The sequence below is a fragment of the Sinohyriopsis cumingii genome, chromosome 10, assembly GCF_028554795.1.
Source record: "Sinohyriopsis cumingii isolate HCF-2022 chromosome 10, ASM2855479v2, whole genome shotgun sequence".
Classification (NCBI taxonomy): Eukaryota; Metazoa; Mollusca; class Bivalvia; order Unionida; family Unionidae; genus Sinohyriopsis; species Sinohyriopsis cumingii.
In genome coordinates, this window is record NC_142970.1 from 92,992,618 (window position 1) to 93,008,815 (window position 16,198).

The following is a 16,198-nucleotide window of genomic DNA, read 5'->3' on the forward strand; positions in this document are numbered from 1 at the left end:
CTATTAGATATACACATTCTGGGACTATGAATTATGGCAAAAATGTATTACTTATGGAATGACACTTTTTATGTCAGAGGGATTAAACTTAAGTAACAAGACACGGTAAACCCAACAAGCATTCCATTTTACTAAATATAAATTTATTTAAATAAAATATAAAATCAAACATGAAAGAATTAAAAATAACTTTCAGAGTATGAATTCCTAGAATCTTATCCAAAAATGTATTATCTATTTGACACTAACCCAGAAACTGTCTAAAGGTTCTCCTAGAAATCTTTCTAATATGTGCTAATGTGCTAGCACCACTGAAGAATCACAGTTCTTAATCCAAATATTTTTACTTCAGTGTAATCCTGTGAACATAGAATAAGTCCTGGATAGTTTCACATAATCCTTTAGAATTATTAAAATATTAAAGTCCTTGAATAAATTCACATAATTAAATAGGTACTGACTGTTTAAATGAATGATTTTCCACTCTACTAGGTCCAGTGATCAAATATTTTAAATAAATCTGTATTTCTTCTCAATGACTCTTATTAGACTGGCATAGACTGAAGAACAGAATACATGGTGTGTATTCTCATTATTCAGCCTCTATATGCACACCAAATAAACAAAATCTGATTCACAAAAAGATTCTGGAACAGCTAAATCATCCTATTTCAGAATAACTCTGTCATTTTCTGACTTTCTCAAACTATTGAACCTCCGGTAATCAACAGTTGAGGTGTGCATGATAGCTCTACAGGGAAAATGCACTGCCTACTTCCACATGATGTTTACATGACTTCCATTTGAATTAATACCTGGCATATTTGACTTGACCTTAGCAATCAGCCTAAGTTTATGAAAAATAAATTGACCAAATTTTGATAGCATTATGGTAATAAGGGCTTTCAAACTTTTACATATCATGTGACTTCACCATCACATATGGCCACCATTACGGAAAGTACAAAATCCTGTTAGTGACTCTTAAGATAACGCTCTTCAGAATTTGAGCAAACTTTACAAAAAATATTCTGGTATAATAGGCTTTGAGGTTTATACAGTTGGTGCCAATCTGCCATCAGATATGGTTGTTATTATAAAAAATAGGCCAACCTTCAACAACTTCTTTTAAAATACCACTTTACAGATTTTTATCAAATTTATAAGAAGTTTTCCTAGCTTGAATTCCTTTCAGCTTTGTACAAATTATGCTGTTCTGACATCAAATATGGCTACCATTAATTAAGTTGTTGTTGTTGTGGGGTTTAAAGCCATTTTTCACCAGACAATAGGCTATGTATGGTGGCCAGTATTAATGGTGGAGGAAGAACCCGGAAAAATGCCAGGATGAACCACCGACCCACGAGAAGCTACTGGCAAGCATTCTCACATACCCACATTGGCCGAATCCTAGACTCGAACCCACACAGACAGAGGTGAGATGGCAGTGATCTGCAGTGGAGAGCGCTTTAGACCATGTGGCCGCTCGGGGCCCCACCATTAGTTAAGTAAAAAAACATTGACACATCTGAGTCGAAAACAAGCCTTAATTTGACCAACTTTAACAGAAAGAGTCTTGGCATAGGGTTGATTCATTGATGGACAAATGAAGCTGATGTGCCATTAAAATGGATGAAAATGAAAAAGAAATGGAAAAAAACAGTTGTTTCATAACATGCAATCACTAAACTTTGAATAAATTGTTCTTACACTTGGCTGTTAGGCTCTTAAGTAGGCAATTTGGCAAGTGTCAGCCTAGGGCCTCTTGTTAATCTAATTGCAATTTATACCTCATCTGCAGTTTGTTATGGGTTTTCCCCAATCACACAAGCAGGAGCTGTTCTAGATATGAAAATTCAGGGAAAATCCCACCTCCATTACAGAAAAGACAGAAATTTTCTGAATAAAGGATGAATTAAATAAAGACGAAAAGGTAGGTCTTGAAGATATAATGGGTGATTTTGGAGGCTTCAAATTTTATAGATTACCGGTAGTACAAGTCATGCAGTTGCACATCATATAATAAACACTGCACAATATTAACTTGCTTTTCAAAATGAATGTGGTTTATAGAGTATAATTTGACAAATGCATGTTAAGGATTTAACCTTTTTTTATCATTGTATTTTATTTTATATAATACTGTTAAAGTAATTTTAACACTTTTTCTTGTATATTTTAGGAGTAAACATTTATGATTATTTGGAAGAATTTATCTTCTGATAGATTATAAAATTTGTATATGCATGCCAGGGGACACTGTCTATTAATATGACATCCATCTATTAGTTTATATATGCCTTCTGAAAAGCATTCATCCATCCATCTGTATATGCCTGCCAAAAGGCATTGTCTGTTAAATTAATATGACATACATCCATACATTCATCTGTCCTTATATGCCTTCCAAAACGCTTTGTCTATTAATATGACATCCATCCATCCATCTGTATATGCCTGCCAGAAGGCACTGTCTATTAATATGACATCCATCCATCCATCTGTATATGCCTGCCAGAAGGCATTGTCTATTAATATGACATCCATCCATCCATCTGTATATGCCTGCCAGAAGGCATTGTCTATTAATATGACATCCATCTGTATAAGCCTGCCAAAAGGCATTGTTAATATGACATCCATCCATCTGTATATGCCTGACAAAAGACATTGTCTGTTAATATGACATCGATCTGTATATGCTGCCAAAAGGCATGGTCTATTAATATGACATCCATCCATCCATCCATCTGTATATGCCTGCCAAAAGGCATTGTTAATATGACATCCATCCATCCGTCTGTATATGCCTGACAAAAGACATTGTCTATTAATATGACATCGATCTGTATATGCTTCCAAAAGGCATGGTCTATTAATATGACATCCATCCATCCATCTGTATATGCCTGCCAGAAGGCATTGTCTTTCAATACGACATCAATCCATCCATCTTTATATGCCAGCTAAAAGGCATTGTCTATTAATATGACAAATATCCATCCATCTGTATATGCCTGCCAAAAGACATTGTCTGTTAATATGACATCCATGCATCCATCCATCCTAGCTTTGCCTCAACAATCCATTGATAGGATTGCAAATTGTTTTATTATTTGCCTATGTACTTGTAGTAACATCATGGATTGCTTAAATAATATTTGCTTCAGTGCTTGTTTCATCTTTAAAAAAAAATGAAAGTCCAAAAACAACCTTGACACAGCAGTGTCTGCCATTGCATGTTCACTTATGGTTTCAGACTGACTTTATAAAGAAAATAATGCAAACATGTCGGTTAAAATCTTCATTTAAAAAAAATTAAATGAGAAAGTGCTCTTTTACAGATTATTCATGCAACACAAATTACTATTTACATGTTGGTGTTTACATATCAAAACAGAAGTTGGCATGTTTTCATCGTGAATTTCTAGATTTAACTTGCCTGGGAAAGGGGTAGTAGTCAGTCAGCTATTAAAACACAACAACTGCTCTGGTGGCCTAGTGGTTATAGTGTCTGCCTTGGATGCGGGAGGTTGTGGGTTTGATCCATGGTCGAGTGATACCAAAGACTTGCAAAAATGGTACTAACAGCTGCCTTGGTTGGCGCTCAGCATTAAGATGTTATTGTTAGGACTGGTCGGCCTGGTGTCAGGATATAGGACTGGTCGGCCTGGTGTCAGGATAATGTGACTGGGTCTGACATAATGCTACATGTCAGTGGCATGATGCCACATTGTTAGACATCACTATAAACTACCACACTGCAGACATCGTAGCAGTATGACTGAATTTTTTTAAAGCCACGTTTTAAAAAAATCCATTACTGGATATAACAAGCATGACACCTTGGTGGTATAAAACACTGGATATAATGATTGTAACACCTTGTAGTTTCTCACCCATGCGGCAGAGAAATCTGCTTGTTTTGCTAACCTTACTTTTCCTGTCTCAGTCTAGTCATCTCAGACGAATCGTCTCAGTCAAGGTGTTCACACGCTCAGAACTACTTTTAAAAAAGAAACCCTTCTTGTCTTCTGCTGTGCCTGACGTAGTTGTACTAAAATCAAACAACAACAACAACAGCAAAAGATATATAACAAAAATATAGTAACTTAAGTTAAATCCATGTTTGAGAACACACCTTACAAAAACATTTAGAGAGAGACAAAGACTAACGCATATGATATCGAGCTTTTTGGTATTATGCTTGTTCGTTCCACACAGCATTTTCAATTATATTCTATATACAGTCCTAGCTCAGTACAGTTTTAAATCTGTGTCATTAAATGTAGCTAAAGCTACCTAATTTTAAATACTTTGTGTGAAACAAAGTATATACTGTTAGCTACATTTAATGACGCTGACCTGAAAATGACTGTGCTACAGATAGATTAAAATTCTCATTGCTGTGTGAAATGAACAATATAATAGGAAACACTCCTCTATGCATATAGACTATATACCTATACACTTCATAGCCTCCCAACTCTCTTAACAACTACGGAAAACTAAGTAACAGCCAGAAAAGTGTTACATTAAACATATTTTTTTCTTCTAATTGTATTAAGCATCTCCACTGTGCCCCGGTTGAATCAAAAAGGTACCTACAATATTTAATGACAAATAATACACTTACCAGCCAGAAGGAATCATTTATCCGTCAGCACATAATTCCATAAGCAAATTTCACTGTAGCACTTGCCATATTTCCAGGACAGAAAAATAAATCTTCAAAGAATCCATGAACTTGAAAGTTTAGCACATGGTTATCCGCTAAAGTCCGTTTTCGGAGGTTCTATCATTATACACAGAGGTAATTTTACAATCAATATTAAGGACAACACAAGTATGTCACACACAGTTTCACCTACTCCAAAGAAAAGAATAGTTATATACGATAGTTTCCCATGAATAATCTAAAGAAAGATGTTACTCTTGGTTACAGCTTGTACCAAGTATAACTAGAGTAGAGCTGAGTAGCCAATATCGTTTTATTATTTACAGTATAACTTTTCAGAATTGGAACTGATGAAAATAAAACAGTTTCTTGTAATAAATATTAATTATTTATTGTCAATTTCATATAACATCCGTATATTAAATGTGATAATACGTCATTATTATGCGACGTTTTATGTTTTTATTTTTCTTTGCTCACGCATATAAACTGTGTACTTCGGACGCAACGGTTACACCACAGACCTCATTAACATATTTATATTAATGCGCCGCATGTAAATTGGACGTGAACACTAGTGCTGAAATTCTTTTTACTTTAAAGGAAAATATTGGGTGAAAAATAATCTACGTTGAGGTTTGGACCAAGACAAGGAAATTTCAGTGTTGGGTTTATATTATATGTCTCCCCACTCGGGCAAGCCTCGTGGGGAGACAAATAATATAAACCCTTGACTGAGATTTCCTTGTCTCTGCCCAAACCCCAACATAGATTCTATATATACATTACTGGATATAACAAGCATGACACTTTGGTGGTATAAAACAGTGGATATAACAAGTGTAACACTGGTAGTATACATTACTGGATATAACAGTTATCACACACCTTGATAATATACATTACTGGATATAGCAAGCATCAAAAACCTTTTGTAGTATAGACTACTGGATATAACAAGTATCACATACCTTGGTAGTATAAATTACTGGATATAAACAAATATGATACACACTGGTTGTATACAGTACTGGATATAACAGGTATAACACCTTGGTATTATACATTACTGGATTCAACAAGTATCACACACCTTGGTAATATACATTACTGGATATTTAAGTATCACATACCTTGGTAGTATACATTACTGGATATAAGAGTTATTACATGCCTTGATAATATACATTACTGGATATAGCAAGCATCAAAAACCTTTTGTAGTATAGACTACTGGATATAACAAGTATCACATACCTTGGTAGTATAAATTAATGGATATAAACAAATATGATACAAACTGGTTGTATACAGTACTGGATATAACAGGTATAACACCTTGGTATTATACATTACTGGATTCAACAAGTATCACACACCTTGGTAATATACATTACTGGATATATAAGTATCACATACCTAGTATACATTACCGGATATAACAGTTATCACATGCCTTGATAATATACATTACTGGATATAGCAAGCATCAAAAACCTTTTGTAGTATAGACTACTGGATATAACAAGTACTGTGAATTGAGTTATTTTTCCCTGATCAGTGAGGACAGTTGCATTTCTTTCAACAGGGACCAGCATCCACAGATTGACAGATATTAACCAAACATCCAATGATGGGTTGCCAAAAACTTTCGCGGAGAAAACTGCTATGGTTCGATCTGCTCGTCAGCTTCTGTCTGCCATAACACGGGTGTTACTTATTGCTGACAAAGTTATTGTCAAACAGATTCTTAATTCCAAAGAAAAGGTAATGGACTTTTATGACCATGTATTTATAATCTTCTTTTGACTTTTTATATGATAGAAACACTATACAGTTTTATATGATGATAGATATAGATGGAAGCTTTTGATGTTTCTTACTTAAAAGTTTCCAAATTGGGCCTAATTATTTGAGGAAATTAGAGGGCTTGTACTGCCAAAAAGCAAGTATGTAATCAAGAAATTGAAGACAGCATTAAAATTTTAGTGAAAAAAATAAAATTGATATAAAACAAGTTGAATGGTACTTTGTTGTTTGTTTTGTCTCTGATGATATATCTATTATCTCATAGTGAAAACTAGCAAGAATATTTCCATTATTAATTTGAGGGTGCAAGTATATTTAGTTGGTGACATCCATAGTGTTTTTTGCAAACTGACAACATTATTCATTTGTAAAATTGGAAATTAGTGAATGGTTTCTAAACTTTTATAATGAAATGACATTTAATTACCGTATGTGCTCGTGTATAAGCTGAATAATTTAGGAAAAAATAAAGGCCTGGAAGAAGGAGGGTCAGCTTATCCGTGGGCCAGTGTCTAAACTTGATAGTTTTTAGGTCTTTTTGTTGACTACTGTAATGGCTGTAAATCTTGGGACACAAAACAATAATTTTTTCTGTGTCCTGAGACATAGGCATGTAAAAAAAAGTAACTTTCGATGACCCGACAATTATTAAACTGTTATAAAGTACTATTATTGATTTTGTTATTATTTTGCATGTACATATTTTCTGATTTCTCCAGCCTGAAATTAAATAAAGGTAAATACAGACTTCATAATTCGTGGACCGGTTGAATTTACCAGGTAGACCATGCTGAACTATAATGTACAGTACTTACACAATGCAAAGCATGGATAGCGTCACTTAAATGCTTTCTTATTCCCATACATATTTGTGCAAATGTTGCTTTAGTCATTGTTTTGACCAGATTGTATTCTTCCAGATAACATTTCAGCAAATCCTTAATAGCTGTTTCATTTATGTTGCATCTCGCACTCACGAGTTACTCATTTTCAATGATACAAGCAGTCCTACAAATTATGGTAATACTTCCCTTATTGTCAACTCGTAAAGCATTTAGTATTGTTTATTATAAAACATGTATTCTGAATTAGATTTTTGTGCATACATTTGCTGTGTGGTATGTATTTTCATTCCTTCTTTTAATTTAATGATGGTGATTAACATTGGTATATACAGTATAAAAATGCAGGTGTTCACTCGTGTAGGTTTCTTTCGTGGGAATTTCACTAGAGAATATAGAGTTACAGCATTCCTAGTGATCATTAATGGGATTGAAAATAATTGTGGATGATTTTATTGTTGCGGTTTATTGTTTGTTCTGGTTTAATTATTTATTTTTTTATTATTGTAGAGGTAAAAAATTCATTAATTTACGTGAATAATGTTTAAACTTAATATTCTATTTAGTGAAGAAGTGAATTCTTTATAGTAAAGTAATTATTTCGTCACAACAGTAATTCACATGTGATACAACAGAACATGTAGGACTTCTTGTTTAGAAGAAATGAAAATCGAAGACATAATGTAATATTCGGGAGTTCTCTGCAAAAATCGGAAGATATGAAATCAAGAGGTATGCATGGAGCGACCCCAAAAATTGGGATTTTGTTTTCTTCCTCCCGGCGTGAAAGTTTACAGGCATGGTGTAAAGTCGCTTACATCAAAGAAAACTACAACTCAGCTTTTACAGCATTAGCATAATTTTCAAAGCATTATTTCTGAAACTTTATTATTGTATTTTGGAGATATCATTAAAGTTGAGCACAATGGTGCCCATGATTCGACTCAAAGGGATGTACTTAATTCAGCAAGTAATCAGACCGGCAATGTACATGTGGTGGTACCATTATGTAAATATGTTCATTAGCCTAATTGCGAGCATTGAATCGAACTGTATTGTTTGTTCGTTGTGTTTTCATACTGGGATTACATTTTAATGAGTTAGGTATTTACAATTTCAAAGCAAAGTAAAAACGTAATCACCGGTGTACTGATATAAAATGTCCAATGCAATAAATAAACAATAATCGAGTCAAAAGGGAGAGGTAGTGTTACAGCAACTCGTGATTGCTAAATTCCCGTCATCGTTCGATCAAGTTATACGCAAATCTAAATTAGGCAGAAACAATAAGAAAACAGAAAGTTAAATAAATTACTTTTCAAACAAGTTTATACCATTTCTTTTTAATAATCATGCACGCCAACCTCTAGATAAGTATACATGTAATTTTTTAAAAATATAAGTTTGCCTAAATAAATGCATTTAGAACTTCCCTTATGCATCTTAACCCTTTACCTCATACAAGCGTCTTTGGACGCCTCTACTCCATTCGCATGGAAGCGCCTTTTGACGCCTCTACAAGATTCGCATAGAAGCGCCTTTTGACGCCTGCGGAAAACCAGCCATTTTGAGCTAGTTTTAGTAGCGCCACCTTCGGGGAAACCCCCCTATTACATACTACATTCATTTCTGCGAATGACAATTACGTCAGATCACGTGGTCGCTATTCATGCACTGGTCGATATCTGCTATTTAAAGTAACTGGGTTGTAATCTCCACTCTCCAAAATGGCAGCCGCGGATTTCATTCAGTACGTACGAAGTTTTCACGATTAGAATAACAACCACGAAAGATTCAATAAATTAGGTAAAGTCTCTGATATTGATGTAGGCAGCAATTAGTTTTTATAAATTATCAAATTCAGATGAGTTAGTGATATAGACGCACACGAAAACCTTGTAAATTTCGAGTATCGGAAATAGCAGCTACGGTTGGTCACGCGGCCTCACGGACATGACGGTGAACGAGTTCTCTCAAGACTTTGAAGCACATAAAAAAATTCTTCTGTGGAAAATAATTACACAGCTATAACAATCGGACATTACTCTTAAATTTTTCCACATATAATATATGTGTACCAAAAATGTAAAATGGTTAAAATTGTTGTTAAATGTAACATACACTAAATTGCTTAACAGTTCACAGGCAGGATTTCATTCAGTACTTACGAAGTTTTCACGAGTAGAATCACAAACACGAAAGATTCAATAACCTTGGTAAAGGCTATGATATTTATGCAAGCAGCAATTAGTTTTTTTATTGATTATCAAATTCAGATGACTTAGTGATGTAGACGCAGACGAAAAACGTGTAAATTTCGAGTATGGGAAATGGCAGCTACGGTTGGTCACGCGGCCTCACGGACATGACGGTGAACGAGTTCTCTCAAGACTTTGAAGCACATAAAAAAATTCTTCTGTGGAAAATAATTACACAGCTATAACAATCGGACATTACTCTTAAATTTTTCCACATATAATATATGTGTACCAAAAATGTAAAATGGTTAAAATTGTTGTTAAATGTAACATACACTAAATTGCTTAACAGTTCACAGGCAGGATTTCATTCAGTACTTACGAAGTTTTCACGAGTAGAATCACAAACACGAAAGATTCAATAACCTTGGTAAAGGCTATGATATTTATGCAAGCAGCAATTAGTTTTTTTATTGATTATCAAATTCAGATGACTTAGTGATGTAGACGCAGACGAAAAACGTGTAAATTTCGAGTATGGGAAATGGCAGCTACGGTCGGTCACGCGGCCTCACTGACATGACGGTGAACAAGTTCTCTCTCGATTTTATAGCACATAAAATATTCTTCTATGAAAAATAATTACACAGCTATAACAATCGGACTTTACTCTTCAATTTTTCCACATATAATAAATGTCTGCCTAAAACGTAAAATGGTTAAAACTGCTGTTAAACGTAACACCACTACATTGCTTAACAATTCACAGGCATGCCTATGTGGATGCGGTCTGCTAGATAACAGGTGTTCTATTTATAGCGTGCTGCACTTTGTCACTAAGCTCTATGAGGTAAAGGGTTAAGGTGTCTCGGAGTTGTAGGTCAGTCCATGCCTGTTCAGTTTGGGGGGTCGGCTTATATGTGAACGGGCTTATATGCGTGTATATACGGTATTCAATTGCTTTAGGAATTAGTTGTTATGTAGGATTCACTTTCGTCTATCTATCCATTTTTGTGTTCGTATTTTAGCCTTGATTGCGTTCTGTATTAGCTGCAGTTCTCATTTCAGTACGTACACACCTGTTGAGATCAAACTTGCAGCATGGATGCAACTCATAATGAAGATGCATTATATACCTTGTCCCTTCTGTTGTACAGTTTCAAGTAATAAATGTTAATGGGGGTTGCTAAATCTTGATTATATATATATATATATATATATATATATATATATATATATATATATATATATATATATATATATATATATACACACACACACACACACACACACACACACACTGGTCAGAGTATTTTCAAGTTAGATTTAGAGGTGAGTAAAGAGTTACATGAGGGAGGGTTGTGAGCTTGGTAATTGTGACCTTCTTTCCAGGCTTTGTTAAGAATTGTGTCTTGTTGTGAATTTCAGTACCAGATTAGATTTGTGGTGTGGTCGAATCGTTATATGAACTTGGTCAGTGCAATCTCCTAAGATTTGTGTATAATTGCTGAAAAATCAGATCAGTTCTTTTTTTAATATAAAGGCCATCCAGGTGACCTAGAGAGGCTAACATTTTCCATCAGATGATCTTCAAAATTATAATGTGACATTAATTTTCCTTTAATATGTATACTTGGTTATAAGTTGAATTCATCTGCAAAACTGCACAGACCCAGATCTGCCATCACATAATGCTATGGCAGATCTGGGTCTATGCACTTTGATATAGGTAATCTGTAGAGCAAACAACATAGATCCTGATCTGCCAGCACATCATGAAGTGGCAGATCAGGGTCTATATTGGTTGCCATAGGACCTACCTTAGAAGTAAGTATATTGGTATATACATAAGTATATATTATTTAAGGGTGTGGTATTAGTGGGTTTAATTGTACTAATTGATGTCACAAGTGGGTAGGTGGTATGACTGTTGTGCGAGCTCCTGTTTGCTAACAACTCTGGTTTATTTCAACATTTATCATTTCTGTCTTTTCTGTGGTATAGGTGTTGTCTAGTCTAACAGAGCTGGAGTCGGTTGACAGTTTTGCTGATTTTGTACGGGCCTTCAGTCAGTTTGGTAACTATATGGTGGAATTAGCTCACCTTACTGGAGACAGGCAAAACGTAAGTAAATTAGCATATATCACATACACAGAAACACACAAACACATTTATGTCATACACAGATGCAAACAAAAGCAAACACCCAGAAGTGCTTTGTCTAGTCTAATAGAGCTGGAATCCATAAAAAATTTTTTTGCTTACTTTGTGCTGTGATGGATTTCAGCCACTTTGGTTATCTTACTGGATGGATAGATAGATTGATAGATGACAGATAGTATGTATTATTCTGTCTAACAGAATGTGACTTGGAGAAAATATGATGACTTTGTACAGGCATTCAGTCTTTTTTTAAAAAAAGAAATTCATGACCATGTGATGTTAGGTCAAGTGTTTCTTGCAAAACTACAGAAATAATAACTTATATATTAGGTAAAGTAGAAAATCAGGAAATTATAATGTAATATGATTAAAAGTTGTCATGTTATTTTTATAGCAACTAACATTATGCAAGGCTTTGTATACAAGTTGTCAAGTTACTAAGTGTTTATCAAGGCTCCATGTAAAGCTTAAACCATATAAATATAATTAAATTTCAGTCCAAGTTGTCTAGCTCTGTCATGATATAATAAATCAATATAAACTCTTTACATTGAAATTTCTTAATGTTTCTGTCATATTCAGTTATAGCATGCATTTGCATAAATTAAGTCTTTTGTCCAGATGCACACCATCATTGTGATACCATGTCAGTGCGTCATGAAGACTAAAAGAGATGAAACCAAAATCGGAATCTTGAATTTTAAGAACGTTGAATGTTGTTTGGTTTTATGACTCGTAATAAATTTGTATGAAACTTATTTTTGCATCTGTCTTCAAGCCTTAGTCCCACTGTTAGACTTTGGATTGCTTACTTCATGAGGAAATCACAGTGATCATTTGAATGTCTCAAGTTTAAATGGACATTCATATTCTAGATGTTTATTGGCTGTACAAAGTTCATTGAGTTATTGCTTGTTCAATAAGAATTCAGTCTGTGCCATCATGCAACAATATTATTTAAAATTCTGCTTAATGTAATGTGCATTTGCCAAAATGGTGACCACTGATCTTGTACAAAAGGGACATAACTCTTGCATCACATCTGAAATGTGTAGACTGGTCTGTTGTAGTTGCAGTGTATTTTTCAGGATTTGAAGAGTGACAAACACAGAGCTCAGATGGGTTCAGCTAGGGCGGTATTGGAGAAGTCCACCATGATGCTCCTACCTTCATGTAAGGTAATAGTTAATCAAACCCTTGACATTTTATATGACATATAATGGACCCCACCATCCACACCAGATGTGGAACATGATCAGAATTAGTCTGAAGGCCAGGCACACATGAGTAGCAAATTATTCCCAACTCATTCATCACTAACACTACCCATATTTAAAGTAACAAAATACTAATTTGGTCTTGACACTGATTATTTTCTTTATAGAACATGTCTACAGTGAGCTCAGTATCACAAGTTTTCTATGTGTATGGACAAATCATTCAGTATTATTTGACTCTTTGCCAGGAGTACTTTCAACTATGGTCAAAGAATCTTAGTAAATTCTGTTTCCTGTAGGGAATTTCTGATATGCTTGTGAGTTTTTGAATAACCACCCCAGATAATTTATCAAAATCAGCAACATTTCTGGTCATTTTTGGTTACATTGGAGAGTCTTGGGTGTCTTTGCCTTTTGCTGTATGTTTGGTACAACAAGTAGAAGCCTTGGAATTTTGTTTCCTTTTATTGCTGTCAATAACTCCATGGAATCAGAACTCCAGAATTCTACATCACTGGAGGTAAATACTGAAAAGACATTATCCTTTCATCCTTATCTCTTTGTTTTAAGAGGCAGCCATATTGATTAACAGGCACTTACCAGGGTCCAAAGACAAAGCATGTCAACTTCATTCACAGCTCCAAATGGTCAGAACACTTGGACAGAAAAGACAAAGTCAAACAAACAATTTTACAGCTGTAGCAGCATAAGGGACAGGATAGCAGTAGAATGAGCTCTTGAAAAATAGCAAATATACCCAATGTAGATGTAGTTACCTTCATTCTCAACATCTACATGCATACAACACTGTTCACAGGTCACTTGGTGGTCTGGGCTGAAAAAATATAATTTGACAAGATGCTAAGTTTATATGCTGTTGGTCACATGATTGGCCCCAATTTCACCAATATCAGACATAAAATCAGTTCACTGGATTATTCAGTTTTAAGTTGGACTTGAATTTCAGCCAATCAGATTTCTGGATTCTGGATTTAAATATAAGTACAGTACTTATCTAGTTCATTTGGTATAGTCCAGACCTGTTGTATTTTAGACGTTAAATAAAAACTGTGATATCACATACCCGACGTCAGTATATGCTGGTTCTGTTGCAGTATTTCAGCTGCCCCTGAGCTCCAGGCACAGGATTTGTAGACCCTGATGCAAGAAAATATTGTTCATTTATCTCCTGTGTTAAGTCTATGGTACTAAATCAGAATATATATACAGTTTATACTGGCCTTAAAACTGAGATTCCTAGGATGCCATCTTTGTAGTCAGATGTACTGCAGTGTCTTAAGCCACTTAGAATATCTTGCCAAAATCAGTCTGTCTTGTATACTAATGAAATTAATGACTGATTAAGCAGTATTCATTGTTTTTTTATCTTGTACCTAACACTGGCATTCTCTGTACCTTTCATGCTTAATGGTCTTTCCATACTAACACAGTGCCATATTGCGTACACTATGGGCAAGTTGATTTCCTCAGACAACATTGTGATGTAGTTCATCCTATTTGGTATCTGTCGGATAATTCTGTAAATTACCTTAACGTTGAAAGTTGAGAGATTTATATCCCATTGCAAACTTATACATAGAAATTACACTGCTTGTTAATTCCACTTGAAAGGCAAATTTGTAGTTGTCATTCTTTTCCTTTGCTTGATTCAACATTGTAAATATCAGAAGCAGACGACATAGTATTTTCCTTTTATGTACTTTCATGTGTAGTCATGCATACATCCCTGCACTGAAAATGGACTTGTCCAGGAACTGGGAATGACTGGTGAACAGGGTCATCTTTTACACTGAAAACTTCCATTTAGAATGAAACGTGTAGACGATAACGGTGTTAGGGTCCCACTTAGGCATAATGAGGTTTGAAATTACAAATCAAGAAATGAAGTTCTGTGCATCTTTTATCTCATTTGTGCTTTTCATGTTTTAGACCAGTAGTGCGGTACAAACAAACAGGAAGGTATATTCGGACTATAGACCTCTGACTGTTATATTGACTCCTGTTAATTACACACACTTGGCCGCTGACTATTTTATATTAACCCCAAAATATTGACCTTTAGCATACAGTTTATCAATAAAATCAAAACCTGTGCTAAAAAGTACTGTATATCTTATTTTCAGTGAAATTTCATGTTGAAATATAGCAAATAACGTAAAGCTTGCTCTTGGCAAAAGGTAAATAGATCTGTGCAAATCTGATTCACCTCATCAAGTTAAGATTGCACTAAGAAAAATTTCTCAGTATTATGTGTTATTGTTCAATTCATATTTTCTACAATGCAAAACTTTATATATTGATACTTAATACGAAATATTTAATTTTTGAATTTATTTCATTTCATAATTAACATTGTTTATTTTTGTTAGGGTTACCTACAGTAAATTACAACAACAGCAGGGACATCATTATTCCATTAAGCTGTCAGAGTTGTTGATCTATAAATCAGACAGTAAGAAATCTGAGTTGTATCTTCTGTGGAGTTTTAATATCAATAATATACATCAGGGTCGATGTTTGGATGAACATTGATAAAGCAAAATTACATTTTCACTTTGATATATTGAGAAAGACAAGTTGACTCATCACCTGCCCTCTTCTGTTTCTTTTAGTGCTTTATAGCTACGAAGAGTAGGGTTGTCATAAGGGTTGGCTAATATGGTTCCAGCTTGGGGTTGGGGGGTGGGGCATTTCGTGGAGTTGATGGTATTTTTTTTAGGAGTGGGGGTGCTGACTTGACTAAGAGATCACTGCTGCAATCACTTTAATGAATTAGAGGATGATTTTCTTTAAAGGATGATTTTCTTTAGAGGATGATTTTCTTTATTGCTATGCACTTTTTTGTTGAGCAAAGTACATGTCTTATTTAGCTGTAAAATGTATCATGCACTGTTGTGAAACAAAAGTCCATAAATGTTATATTTGTGTCATACCATTTTTGAAGAATATCAATATGTGAACACTGTATATTGTTTTATGGAACTGAAATGACTGTCATGGAACCAATACATTGTATTGCTGCTGATCACTGTGTGCAACCTATGCAGCCAATCAGAATTCACAATACATTGTATTGCTGTTCAGTGTGTGTGACCTGTTCAGCCAGTCATAATTCACTGTACATTGTAAAGCTGTCCCTTGTGTGTGACCTGTTCATCCAATTGGAATTCACAATACATTGTATTGCTGTTCAGCGTGTGCTACCTGTTCATTAGAATTCAAAACACAATTTATTGCTGCTTATTGTGTTTGACGTTTTCAGCCAGTCAA

General features: G+C 34.6%; 1 protein-coding gene across 2 annotated transcripts in view; it reads left to right on the top strand.

Annotated features, from left to right (window-relative positions):
• The window catches only part of LOC149790593 (alpha-catulin-like), a 153,409-nt gene that overhangs the window by 71,674 nt on the left and 65,537 nt on the right, over positions 1-16,198 (top strand). For both annotated transcript variants that reach the window (XM_089972694.1, XM_089972695.1), the window contains exons 3-5: positions 6,267-6,445; positions 11,532-11,651; positions 12,779-12,868. In XM_089972694.1, coding sequence (XP_089828820.1) covers positions 6,267-6,445; positions 11,532-11,651; positions 12,779-12,868 — 389 coding nt within the window. The remainder of the gene's footprint in view (positions 1-6,266; positions 6,446-11,531; positions 11,652-12,778; positions 12,869-16,198) is intronic.